The 14016-nt window shown below is 40.0% G+C and overlaps 1 protein-coding gene across 1 annotated transcript in view; it reads right to left on the reverse strand.

Moving 5' to 3' along the window:
* Positions 1-4756: 4756 nt before the first annotated feature.
* The window catches only part of LOC122541239 (major histocompatibility complex class I-related protein 1-like), a 45444-nt gene continuing 36184 nt past the window's right edge, over positions 4757-14016 (reverse strand). The window contains exon 5 of the mRNA XM_087979507.1: positions 4757-5446. Within this exon, the coding sequence (XP_087835633.1) occupies positions 5436-5446 (11 nt within the window). The 3' untranslated portion in view covers positions 4757-5435. The remainder of the gene's footprint in view (positions 5447-14016) is intronic.

Genomic DNA, 14016 nt, shown 5'->3' on the forward strand with positions numbered 1-14016 from the left:
AGACAGCTGTTATCCCAATAATACTGAGAATATAAACCCCGCTGACTGATCCTCACAGACAGCTGTTATCCCAATAATACTGAGAATATAAACCCCACAGACTGATCCTCACAGACAGCTGTTACCCCAATAATACTGAGAATATAAACCCCACAGACTGATCCTTACAGACAGCTGTTACCCCAATAATACTGAGAATATAAACCCCACAGACTGATCCTCACAGACAGCTGTTACCCCAATAATACTGAGAATATAAACCCCACAGACTGATCCTCACAGACAGCTGTTACCCCAATAATACTGAGAATATAAACCCCACTGACTGATCCTCACAGACAGCTGTTACCCCAATAATACTGAGAATATAAACCCCACAGACTGATCCTCACAGACAGCTGTTACCCCAATAATACTGAGAATATAAACCCCACTGACTGATCCTCACAGACAGCTGTTACCCCAATAATACTGAGAATATAAACCCCACAGACTGATCCTCACAGACAGCTGTTATCCCAATAATACTGAGAATATCAACCCCACAGACTGATCCTCACAGACAACTGTTACCCCAATAATACTGAGAATATAAACCCCACAGGCTGATCCTCACAGACAGCTGTTACCCCAATAATACTGAGAATATAAACCCCGCTGACTGATCCTCACAGACAGCTGTTACCCCAATAATACTGAGAATATAAACCCCACTGACTGATCCTCACAGACAGCTGTTATCCCAATAATACTGAGAATATAAACCCCGCTGACTGATCCTCACAGACAGCTGTTATCCCAATAATACTGAGAATATAAACCCCGCTGACTGATCCTCACAGACAGCTGTTATCCCAATAATACTGAGAATATAAATCCCACAGACTGATCCAGATTACAGAGGAGGAAGTGCTGGATGTCTTGAAACGGTTAAATGTGGATTAATTCCCGGGACCTGATCAGGTGTACCCGAGAACTCTGTGGGAAGCCAGAGAAGTGATTGCTGGGCCTCTTGCTCAGATATTTGTATCATCGATAGTCACAGGTGAGGTACCGGAAGACTGGAGGTTGGCAAACGTGGTGTCACAGTTTAAGAAGGGTGGTAAAGACAAGCCAGGGAACTATAGACCAGTGAGCCTGACCTCAGTGGTGGGCAAGTTGTTGGAGGGAATCCTGAGGGACAGGATGTACATGTATTTGGAAAGGCAAGGACTGATTAGGGATAGTCAACATGGCTTTGTGCGTGGGAAATCATGTCTCACAAACTTGACTGAGATTTTTGAAGAAGTAACAAAGAAGATTGATGAGGACAGAGCCGTAGATGTGATCTATATGGACTTCAGTAAGGTGTTCGACAAGGTTCCCCATGGGAGATTGATTAGCAAGATTAGATCCCATGGAATACAGGGAGAACTAGCCATTTGGATACAGAACTGGCTCAAAGATAGAAGACAGAGGGTGGTGTGGAGGATTGTTTTTCAGACTGGAGGCCTGTGACCAGTGGAGTGTCACAAGGATCGGTGCTGGGTCCTCTACTTTTTGTCATTTACATAAATGATTTGGATGCGAGCATAAGAGGTACAGTTAGTAAGTTTGTAGATGACGCCAAATTTGGAAGTGTAATGGACAGCGAAGAGGGTTACCTCAGATTACAACAGGATCTGGACCAGATGGGCCAATGGGCTGAGAAGTGGCAGATGGAGTTTAATTCAGCTAAATGCGTGGTGCTGCATTTTGGGAAAGATAATCTTAACAGGCCATATACACTTAATGGTAAGGTCCTAGGGAGTGTTGCTGAACAAAGAGACCTTGGAGTGCAGGTTCATATAGCCTTGAAAGTGAAGTCGCAGGTAGATAGGATAGTGAAGAAGGCATTTGGTATGCTTTCCTTTATTGGTCAGAGTATTGAATACACGATTGGGAGGTCATGTTGCAGCTATACAGGACATTGGTTAGGCCACTATTGGAATATTGCGTGCAATTCTGGTCTTCTTCCTATCGGAAAGATGTTGTGAAACTTGAAAGAGTTCAGATAAGATTTACAAGGATGTTGCCAGGATTGGAGGATCTGAGCGACAGGGAGAGGCTGAACAGGCTGGGGCTGTTTTCCCTGGAGCATCGGAGACTGAGGGGTGACCTTATAGAGGTTTCCAAAATTATGAGGGGCATGGATAGGACAAATGGGCAAAGTCTTTTCACTGGGGTAGGGGAGTCCGGAACTAGAGGGCATAGGTTTAGGGTGAGAGGGGAAAGATATAAAAGAGACCTCAGGGGCAACCTTTTCATGCAGAGGGTGGTACGTGTATGGAATGAGCTGGCAGAGGAAGTGGTGGAGGCTGATAGAATTGCAACATTTAAAAGGCATTTGGATGGGTATATGAATAGGAAGGATTTGGAGTGATATGGGCTGGGTGCTGGCAGGTGGGACGAGATTGGGTTGGGATATCTGGTCAGCGTGGACAGTTTGGACTGAAGGGTCTGTTTCCATGCTGTACATCTCTATGACTCTATGATCCTCACAGCCAGCTGTTACCCCAATAATACTGAATCTAAATCCCACAGACTGATCCTCACAGATAGCTGTTAAACCAATAATACTGAGAATATAAATCCCAGGGAATGATCCTCACAGACAGCTGTCACTCCAATAATACTGAGAATATAAATCCCACAGACTGATCCTCACAGACATATGTTATCCCAATAATACTGAAAATATGAATTCCAGAGTCTAATCCTCACAGACAGCTGTTACACTAATAATGCTGAGGTTATAAATCCCCTAGACAGATCCCCTGACAGCTGTTACCCTAATAACATTGTGTGGTCAAGAAGCTGTTGCAGTTATTTCAGATAAATAGCCAGTTTGTTACTCTTCAAGTTTGCATGTTTTAGCTTTAATTGTGATAGAAATAATATTTTAAGGATATCCATTAAATGTCAGTTATGTCACCTTAATGAGTGAGATTGACTCATACACATTTACAGCACAGAAAGTGGCCATTTGGTCCAATTTGTCTCCACCAGTCAACAAAGAATTGACTACATTAATTCCATTTTCCATCCATGGAGGCTACTGCAAGTGAATATTTAAACATTGCTTCAATCTTTGCGTTTTTAATGCACTGATCCTTTTAGGCAGAGTGTTTGAGGCTCCTACTGCTCTTTGAGTAACTCTTTGCAACTCTCTTCCTAGTCTTCTCCCTCTTATTTTAAAACTATACTCCCAGTTGACCCCTTTGCTATTGAAAACTGTACTTTCCAATCTACCCTCTCTATGCTTCTCATAATCTTATATCAGATGGCCTTTTAATCTTTGTTGCCCTTCAGTCTAAGTCCTGCCATTTGTTTTTTCTCAGCTCATTGAAATGATTCAATTTGTTATTGGATACTTAAGTAAAACTTATTACCAAACAAAAGCAGGCAATACCATCTTCAAGAAGACAAAATCTTAATGTCCAGGAATTAAGTTGCCTCGGTGAACTCCAAGCTGAGCTTCAGTGAATACATATTATTCACTGTCAATGACACTTATCACTTTCTGTTAATTCAGAGTAGACCAATCTGGTCATAATCCGCTGTTTAGGAATAGTCAGGAAATAGCACCGGACATATTTGGGCAGTTTTCCACATTCCTGTGTAGATACCAGCGTTAGTAATCCTTGACTATGAGCATGACAAGTTCTGGAGCACAAATCTTCAGTGTTGCTGCCTGAATGTTGTCAGGGCTGGTAGCTTTTTGCTGTTGTATCCTCTGACTTCAACTGTTTCTCGATATCACATGAAGTGAATTCGACCGCTTTAAAAATTCATTCTGTGATGATGGGCACCTGCTGAAGAGACTGAGATGAATTATCCTGTTAGCACTTGTGGCTGAAATTGATTGATGATTCTCCATCCTTGTCTCTGCTTGGTGCAGTGGGGGTAGTGTCTGGAGCCACATTTCTACACCAAATGTGTGTTACATTTAAAACAGTCTCCTTCAAATGTTTGTGAATGTTGAACAATTGGAACTTTGGAATTGATATTGATCTATTATTTTGGATTCTGAAAGATATGAGCATACAGAAGATCACTAATTTTCTTGTTAAATGGCATAGCAGATTGGAGGCTGAATTATTCCTTCCCATCTGGAAAGTTTCTGAAGAAAGAAGCAACTTGCATCTCAGCTGTTTTCCTTAACAGCTGGATATGAAAGGGGAAGTATTTATCTGACAGAATACTAGGGAAAGTTTGGCTTTCAATCTGTTTTTAGATATATTCTGCTGGAGCCTGATGATTCAGAACCTTTTTATTCTGGTTGAATCAATGCTGTTTTGGGACCAATCAGTATGAAGAAGTCCGAGTGAACAGGAACAGGGTTTAATAACAGTCCAGGACACAGTTCATAGACTAAGACAAAAAAATTATTTGTCACCAATTTCTCTTCCTAAACGTTCAACTGAAGTAACGGTGATTGGACTGTTTTGAGAGCTCTCTGTAGGTGAATAATGGGGTGTGGGGTTGCAGGGGAGAGTGGGGCAACACAAGATGGCACACTGGGACATTAGTCCTCAGTCAAGAGGTAATGTGGTAAGAAGGGCCGTTGCCAGACTGAATACTGGGGCATTAACCCTTTAACATGCTACTGTTAGAATGTCAAGAGGTACAAATTATCTGACTTGATATTTTAACTTTTAATGAATCCAAGATTTTAAATTATTTAGATTCATACAAGAATTACCGTAAGGCAAGAGCCTAAACTGTAGTTGGTAAATTGAAAAGATTTATTGAACAATTAAAGGCAGAAGCAGTTAATATGATGGACACACTTCTAAGTTACAGAAAGAAAGGGAAATAACTTGACAACTAAACAGACATTGATGACTTTAGGCTGAAGTGAAGTGTGAAATAAGTCAACAAAATGTCTTTTTGAAAACTTAATTATATACCATTAACTCATTTTATTATCTCCAATTAGCCTAACTGTTGAACACTAATTGACTAACTTAACTGTTCATTTGACTAGTTTATGACATATAACAGTTTCTCATGTTTGTGAACACTTTCTCTTATAATTATACATCAGAACGTTTCCATATCTCACCATTGTAGATAATTTTAATAAAGTTTTTTTAATCAGCTCAATTTAATGAGATTAAGGCCAGTTACAAAGGTTTTCACTCAGCATTACCTATTTCTTTTCTTGGGAATCACCATTTTTCAGAGTAAAAGCTCGAAATGTATTATTACACACTACAGAGTGGTATAGGTTATATGTACAGTCTTTTGTAATACCTATTGATTGATTATTCTTCAATTGTCTCACTGTCGAGGCTCACCAATCAAATGGCTGGATTCAAACTTCTCAGCGGAACTGATTATCTTGTTATTGTAGTCTAATGTTCTTGTCCACTAGGAGATGGACCAACTGGATTTGATGATGACTACCAAGATTATAGAATGCCTGAAAAAAAAAGCATTTTAGTCAATACTACATTCCCAACATTGTGATGAGCAATTATGGTTCTTATATCATGAGTGAAGAAATCAGCCGCTCTCTGAAGGTTTGGGAAATTCACAACACACATCAACCTCACACTACCCTTAATCAAATTGAAAAGCTAAGGAATGAAAATCAAAGAAATCAAGCAATCCTATACAATCCTCAAATAACAATACATATCTACTGAAAGCATGAAATGTGCTAGTCTAATGTCACCGCATACAACTGCTCTTCTGATGGCAAAAAAAACATGCTGAAGACAGAAATAGTAACAGATATGAAGGTCAATATCATGATAAAATGGCAGAAAGCCAAGTATCATTTTAACAAGACTGTCAACTCATTTCCAGAGCAGAGCTTTGGCGAGCCAATCAGGGTAAAAACCTTCAACATTCTCAACAAGAGTCAGCTGAGATGTCAACTTGGGACCTGTAGAGAGCAATTATTGCCTTCAGTTAGTCACTGGACCCAAAGCATTATCTCTGATTTTTCTTCAGAGATGCTGAAAGACCTGTTGAACTTTCCCAATAAATTCTGTTTAAGTTTCTGATTTCTACTATTTGTAGTTTTTTATAACATTGATTGTATCCTGTTAAAGTTAATAAGCAGATACACTATTGCGATCAACTCACATACAACTGGAGCATCCTATCCTTCACTACATATTGCTAAAGAAAATGTGAACACACCATTCACACAGTCCACAGAGAAACCATCAGCCCTGGAGGTGTACATAACTGGCAAAATGGAAATGGAACAAAAATCGGGTCCTGCAGAAACAATAACTGACTTGGGAATTACATTCCCTGGAGAAGCAGCATCATCCAGAGGAAGAGCCAACAACAGTGTACACACACACATTTAAGAAGAATGCTTGCTGACACACCCAAAATGCATTTATTACTTGTGTGAAAAATGCATATGTGCAATACCCACCGTATGGTCATTGATGTGATTCCATCCCATTCAGTCATATTTATTGTGCTTTTGGGCATTGATATGTTCTTCACTGGGGGTATTCCTGATGAAGGGCTTTTGCCCGAAACGTCGATTTTACTGCTCCTCGGATGCTGCCTGAACTGCTGTGCTTTTCCAGCACCACTCTAATCTAGAGTCTGGTTTCCACCATCTGCAGTCATTGTTTTTACCTATGTTCTTCACTGGCAGGGCGTTTCGCAAAGTGTACCAGTGCAGAAGTTTTCCACATATGCAATGTGAACATTTTGGTATCAGGTGACACATCCACAATTGAAAGACCAGCACAATTTAAAGACTGTGTGTGCAATTCATGTACAGAAACTGACAAAAATAACAAGCTTCTATGACTAATCCAATTTTCTAGTCAATGGTTAATGCCCAGACTGTTGATAGTGAAGGATGGTAATGCTATTGAATATCAAGATGAGATAGTTAACTGCTCTGTTGTGCGAAGTTTTAAGGTGGTCACTGGCACTACACAATTTGCAGGTAACCAGGTCTTGCTGCATTTGGACACAGACTGCTTGAGTATCTGAGGACTTGCAAATAGTGTTGAAGATTGTGTAATATTCAGAACACATCACCACTTCTAACCTAATGATGGATGGAAAGTTATTGATGAAGCAGCTGGAGATGGTTGGGCTGGAAGATGACAAACCTTTACAATGATGTCCTGGGACTGAAAAGACTGGCCTCCAATACCCACAATCATCTTCCACTCTGCTAAATATGACTCCAAATGTGGTGAGATTTCCCCCGATTCCCATTGACCCCAGTCTTGCTTTGGCCTCTTAATATCAGATGCTGCTTTGACCTCAAAGGCTTCTATATCATCTGATATGTGAAATTCAGCTCTTTTGAACATGTTTGGACTAAGGTTGTGATAAGATAAAGCTGAGTGGTCCTATGAAACTCAAACTGAATGCCATTGGCCAAGTTACTGCTGAGCTTGAAAACTCAGTCAACAGCCCCTTTTATCACCTTGAGGATGACTAAAAGTAGACTGCTGTGATGGGAATTGTTTGTGGAGTTTGTTCTGTGTTTTGTGTGCAGGATATATCTGGGTAATCTTCCATATTGCTGGGTAGATATCAGTGTTATGTACTAGAAGAGCTTGGAAAGGATGTGGCTATTTTGGAGCACAAGTCGTGAGTATTATTACTGGAATGTTGTCAAGATTCATAGCCATTTCTTGATGGCACAAGGACGGAACCAAATTGATTTCAGATTGGCATCTGAGATACTGAGGGCCATAGTTGGATGCCACTCACAGCTGCCACAGGATGTGGTGGAGGCTGGTACAATTGCAACATTTAAGAGGCATTTGAATGGGTATATGAATAGGAAGGGTTTGGAGGGATTTGGGCCGGGTGCTGGCAGGTGGGACTTGATTGAGTTGGGATATCTGGTTAGTATGGACTGGTTGGACCAAAGGGTCTGTTTCCATGCTGTACATCTCTTTGACTCTATAACTCTTCTGGCTGAAAATGGGCATAAATTATTCAGCATTATTATACTAGACATCCCTGTCATTGAACATGGAAACATTTGTGGAGCCTTATATTTCTGTTAGTTGTTTAATTGTCCAACAACATTCATGTTTGGATGATGGAGAATTGTGGAGCTTTGACTGATCCATTGTTTTGGGATTGCTTGATTCTTTCAATCATGAGTTATTTCCACTGTATGAAATAGAATTAGTCCTGTGTTGTTGCTGCACTAGTTTGGCACTTCATTTTTAAATCTGTCTGATGATACTCCTGGCACGTCCCCTGGTGTTCTTCATTATACCAGTATTAGTAACCTAAATGATGTTACCAGTGGACAAGTCAAATCTCAGAATAAAATGGATCTTGTGTGTTTTGTATGCTGTTTGTTTATGTGAATTTGAATTTAAAAAATAAAGGTACAAGACATGTCAACAATTATAATACAACAGAGAATTATGGACGCCAACATAGGAAGCCCCAAATCTCATTTTAAGCAAAAACAGTACATCAAACCACTTTTCATTTTTAGAAAAAAAGGGACTACAGTGACCTAGTTAAATTAATGCAGTTTGTTTATGCGGTGATTGTCACTCAGACATATTTAAAATATGCATATAGATTTTCTTTAGCAAGAGAACAGGAGTTTATTAGACAATAAAAATTAAAACAAAATCAATCCATCTAAACAAAGAAGACAGTTGGGAAGTTATCAAAACATACAGCAAAACAAAGTTTCAACCTGTTTCCTAACACCATCCATTGCAGAGAGTCAGGTCCACAGAAGATTACACTCTTATCTCAGATCCTGTCAGTTTCATTGTTGTGGACTGTGGGGACCATTCATTAAGTCCTTTCCAAACTATTGTCATGAACGTCTTACAAATGTGAAAGTTTAAACTATCTCAATTGTAACAACTTAGTGATTTCTAACCAGCCTCTCTTGGCTTGGAAGTTTCAGAAACCAAACTTTTCTGCTGAGATGGCTTATTCCCTAATCTGCCCTGAGGGCTTCCATGAGCAAGATGATCCTAGCTTTTAAACTCAACCTTGGTATGTTCTGAATCAAACTGAAAAACAGAGGGAGCAGCCTTGCATGTTTACTTCACCTGTCATAAACCCAACAGTATAAACCTCTTAGTTTTGGCACCATAGGGGTCTATAGTCACCTGACATATGATAGTGCTCAATTTAATCACTGTTTCAGAAAGACTCTGTCTTTGCATTTTTGTAATAGAAACACCGCACAGAGATTACCAATACCTATGGACCTCTATTTTGAAATCCATGCTCCAAAACAAATTATATATGTTTTATCAAATTATGGTTGATCCCTAGATTGAAAGTAAAAGTAAAGTATGATGTGATAAATCATGAGGTTACAGATGGTACAGAATGTAGTTTTCAATATAATTCTGCAGCCGCTGATGACACACTGTGCCTCATAAGTGCCCAGCTTTGTTTTCCCAGATCTGTTTGAAATCTAACCCATTCAGCAAAGTGATTGTGCCACACAACAGTGGTGGGGATCCTCAATGTGAAAATGGGACTTTGCCTCCACTTAGATTATGTAATCATAATTCGTACCAATACTGTCACGGACAGATAAACGTGCTACAGGTAGATCAGTGAGGACAACTTGAAGTACTTCCCTCTTCGGTTGTGTCAACATGGAGGAGTATTTATTCATTAGCTGAGTGGATGGGGGACTGTATGTGCTAATCAGCAGGAGGGTTCATTGTCCAAGTTTGACCTGATGCCATGAGACTTCATAGTGTCCTGATGACTCTTCAGTCTTCAATACTGAACGAAGTACCAACCTAGCGTATACAATCTGTTTTCATAATGTAGCCCTAGTATCAGGGTGGTGAATCTGCACAGCACCCTCACCAAAGGCAATTTCCCTTTCCTCAGGTGCAGTTCCTCGAACTGAACACATTCACTCAACTGAGGTCTAACCAGTAACTGGACATGACTTTCAATCTCATGTATTCCAGACCTTAAGATAAAAATCAATATTCTATCAGCCTTTGGTTGGTTTTTGGCATTATCTCCATTTATCTGTCTTTACTAAAGAACCTTTACCTCCATGTTGGTGAGAAATCTAATTCAGCTTTGAATATTGTTATGTCCATGGAAAATGAAGGATATTACAAGGTGTTAAAAAGGTGTTCCTTTTTTTAAAACAAAAGGCTTTGAATTTAAAAAGAATGCCACGGAGCACAAGCTTACAGAGTTTGTGGAAGCTTTACGCAGCAGATTGTAGAGGGACTTGGGGGAGACAGCTTCTTTCCCATTATTGTGGGCATACTGAAAAAAAATTTAAAAGGAAAACAGATCCCAGTCTCTGGACCTGACTCAGTAACAAAACAGACATCTCTGAACTTGTTACGCTAAGAGGTTTGATAAAATTATCCATCAGCTAAGACACGTTTAATGGATTTGACCAGGGAGGTGAAAAAAGAAAAGATGATTTTAAAATAAAAGCAAATATTACTGAAGGTGGCAGGACAGGTTCAGAAAGCGGTGAAAGAAAGGCAGACAGGATCCTGGGCTTTAATAGACTGCTATGCAGTGTAAAGATGTCTCCTTGAGTGCTCTGTTGAAATTCTGTTGGCGTTTTGTGATACGTATTTAGAGATTCATGTCCTGGTGTTTCTCACTCTTTCATATACTCACTGTCTTCGGTATTTCCACACTGCTACAAATCTGATCGACAGCGATAACTCTAAATGGCAGCTTGAGTTTCTGTTTGACTGGGATGACTGGCTCAGAATTACAATTTAAAAAAATACTTGTAGGATGTGGGTGTCATTGGCTGGGCCAATTAGTGCTGACAGGTGAACCAGAATTGAAACATTAACTCTGCTGAGTTTCTCCAGCAATTTTAGTTGTTGTTTCATATGTCCAGCTTCCGCAAATATTTTATTTATTTCCTATCCCTTGCTGCCGTTGAGAAGGTGGTGGTGAGCTGCCTTCCTGAACCACTGCAGTCCATGTGCTGTAGTGAGACCCACAATGTGTTCCTAATTGACAGGGACATGGATGACTGGCTGTGATTGGCAGTTTGTGTTTCTGATGGACAGGAATTCACACATTGCAGATGGTGAGTGGTGGTGACTTGAGGGACAATGATGAGTGGGTTTTATCAATTTGGATGGAATAGATAAGATTTTATCAGCTTCAGTAAAGATCACATGCTGTGGGTGACCTCATTCCTTTGGTCAGAAAGCATCAAAACCAGATGGGACCAACATGTGGTGACCAAGCATTGGTGAAGCACGACTTGGAAGAGGGGTATATTGAATGGCTGAGGAAATACCTGAAGTATAAACAGAGAGAGAACTGAGAGTTGGTGAGTGACGGGGATCTTAGGGAAGAATCCGAGGATTGGAGAGTACGGGTGGAGGTTGGACAGTCAGGGGTGAGAGAGTTGTCAAAGGGAATGACCTGGACTCTGTATCAAGGTTCCCTTCTGTGTTGATGTTCCTACTCTGACCTCTCTTTCTTTCTCCCTGAGTCTTTGGCTACACTGGGATTGCTGTCCATCACAAAGCTCACCCTGTTTAAACCAACATAATTCAACATCCCTTATAAAAGACACTAACACTTTCCACTCACTTCCTTTGAGTCCAATAATCCTCAAATCAACCTAGAATTAGAGATTTTGATCATGACAAGAGCCCCCAATTTGTTATAGACTAGACAATACCCCCTCAAAATATGTTAAGAAGATAGTCTAGACCCTAATTTTGTCTTATTTTAAAGGTAAATGTAAGGTGTGTCAGGGATACAATTCGATTAGTCAAACTACTTTAAGTGAAGCACAATTTATTCAAACAGTTAAAATACAACAAAAGAAAGAGTTAAATTATTCTAATTTTGTATTGGAAAGGTTCACAGAATAATAGATTACTTTATGACTATACAGGAACTGTTCCAGTATAGTAACATTCCGTCAACACACCCTTGGCAAAAGGCAAATATAGGAAACAGATTGTCCTACATGCAACTGTAACAGCCCAGGAGGAAAAACAAATCGAGATAACCCTGAGAGAGTGTGTAGCAGGGAGAAACGTGCTCCAGCAACCAACACTGCTAAGACCCCAACAATATCTGCTACTGAAAAGCTAAGAAACTTAAAAATTCTGGTTCTGCAAGAGCTTGACCACATCTATTCAGGCTGCTTCTATTGTTCCAACTTAGAAATAAGCCAAGATCTCACAAGTTGTGTACTTTATTGGTTTTCCTGACAGACAGCTCATCACCTCTGTCTTAAAATCTCTCTTTTTAAAAAAACAAACAGGACAAAACCACCTCTTAAAGTCATAGTATTGTCACAGTGGGAAGGCAGCAAGATGTAATGGCAGTTTCTCACAATGTGTGTATAAAGAGGAACAATTTGCTTTTCACCTGAATTCCAGATCCTTCAGAAGCAGAGGTTGAGGTTCTAATTTTAAGGTAGATCTAGTGATTAACCTGAATAGTCTATTATTTTCAAGGCTGGTGATAACAGAAGATCAGAGTATATAATTAATAGTCTCTGAAAATCCAAAGGAATTTCAATTTACATGATACTGGTCATCAACAGGATAATGGGATGGTCAGTAGTAAACTATTAATGGTCATGGACGAGTTTCCATCTACATGGTCAAATCCATTAAATATACCTTTTCTGGTCAATAGTTTTAGCACCTCTGTTGGCAGAATAGGTCCGGAGATGTCTGTTTTGTTACTGACTCAGGCTCAGAGACTGTTTTCTAAGCTCTCCTTGTTTGAACGGTTTTTCAGTATCTCCACACAATGACAGATGAGGAACTGTCTCTGTCAAATCCACTGTGAAGAGTTTCCCCAACCTTGGGCACCTTAAGTCATGTGATCTGTAGCAACCATTTTAACATGCAACAAGTCATCTCTTTAAACAACAGGGATGTACCATTTTTCACACTTTGAAATATACTTCATGTTCTCAAGGACATGAAAACATTTAAAGCTGAGTGAGGCAGATTTTTGATCTGCATGGGAATCAATAGTTCAGGTGTACAGACAGACGAATGGAGACAAGACTAAATCTCTCAAACACACTAACTGAATGGGGGAACCAGGCTTGATGGGCTGAAGGATGTACTTCTGCTTTAATTTTTTACATTCTTACAATGCAAAGAAGGAGTTGCGGAGTGTAATGGAAACCTTTAAAGGATGGTGGACAATGCAATAAATTATCTTGAGAACTGGAATACATAGTCTTGAAAGTTATGTCCAGTTTATACAAAACTGCTCCTTAGGAAAAGGAAATTGGCCTTGGTGAGGCTACAATGGACACTCACCAGTCTGATACTGGGCTACATTATGAAAACAGGTTGTATAACCTAGATTTGTAATAACTTCAGTATTGAAGACTGAAGAGTCATCAGGAAACCAAGAAGTCTCACAGCATCAGGTCAAATATGGGCAAGGAACTCTCCTGCTGATGACAAAACTACCACACAACTCTTCCCCAAACCATCAGTTGATGAATCAATACCCCTCAATGTTGAGTGCTACTTTGAAGATGTACTTAGGATGACAAGAACACAGAATGTAGCCTGAGTAGGCAATTTTAAAGACCATCACCAAGAATAGCATCACTGACTAAATCATAAAGGACATAGTTGCTGGTCTGGGTCTCTGGGAGGTGGTGAGGGAACCAAAGAAAGGGAAAAAAAAACTACTTTACTTTGTCCTCGCTGATCTACCTGACGCACATTCTGTGACAGAATTGGTAAAAGTTATTACATGATTTTTAATGGAGGCACAGTGGCTCAGTGGTTAGCACTGCTGCCTCACAGCACCAGGGACCTGGGTTTGATTCCAATTGTGTGGAGTTTGCACATTCTCCCAGTGTCTGCGTGGGTTTCCTCTGGGTGCTCCAGTTTCCTCCCACAATCTAAAGATGTACAGGTCATGTGAATTGGCCAGGCTAAATTGCCCATAGTGTTAGGTGCATTAGTCAGAGGGAAATGGGTCTGGTGGGTTACTCTTCGAAGGGTTGGTGTGGATGTGTTGGGCTGAAGGACCTGTTTCTAT

This window comes from Chiloscyllium plagiosum, unplaced genomic scaffold (genome assembly GCF_037043375.1).
Source record: "Chiloscyllium plagiosum isolate Xiang-an unplaced genomic scaffold, Cpla_swu_hap1 HiC_scaffold_35, whole genome shotgun sequence".
Taxonomy (NCBI): Eukaryota; Metazoa; Chordata; class Chondrichthyes; order Orectolobiformes; family Hemiscylliidae; genus Chiloscyllium; species Chiloscyllium plagiosum.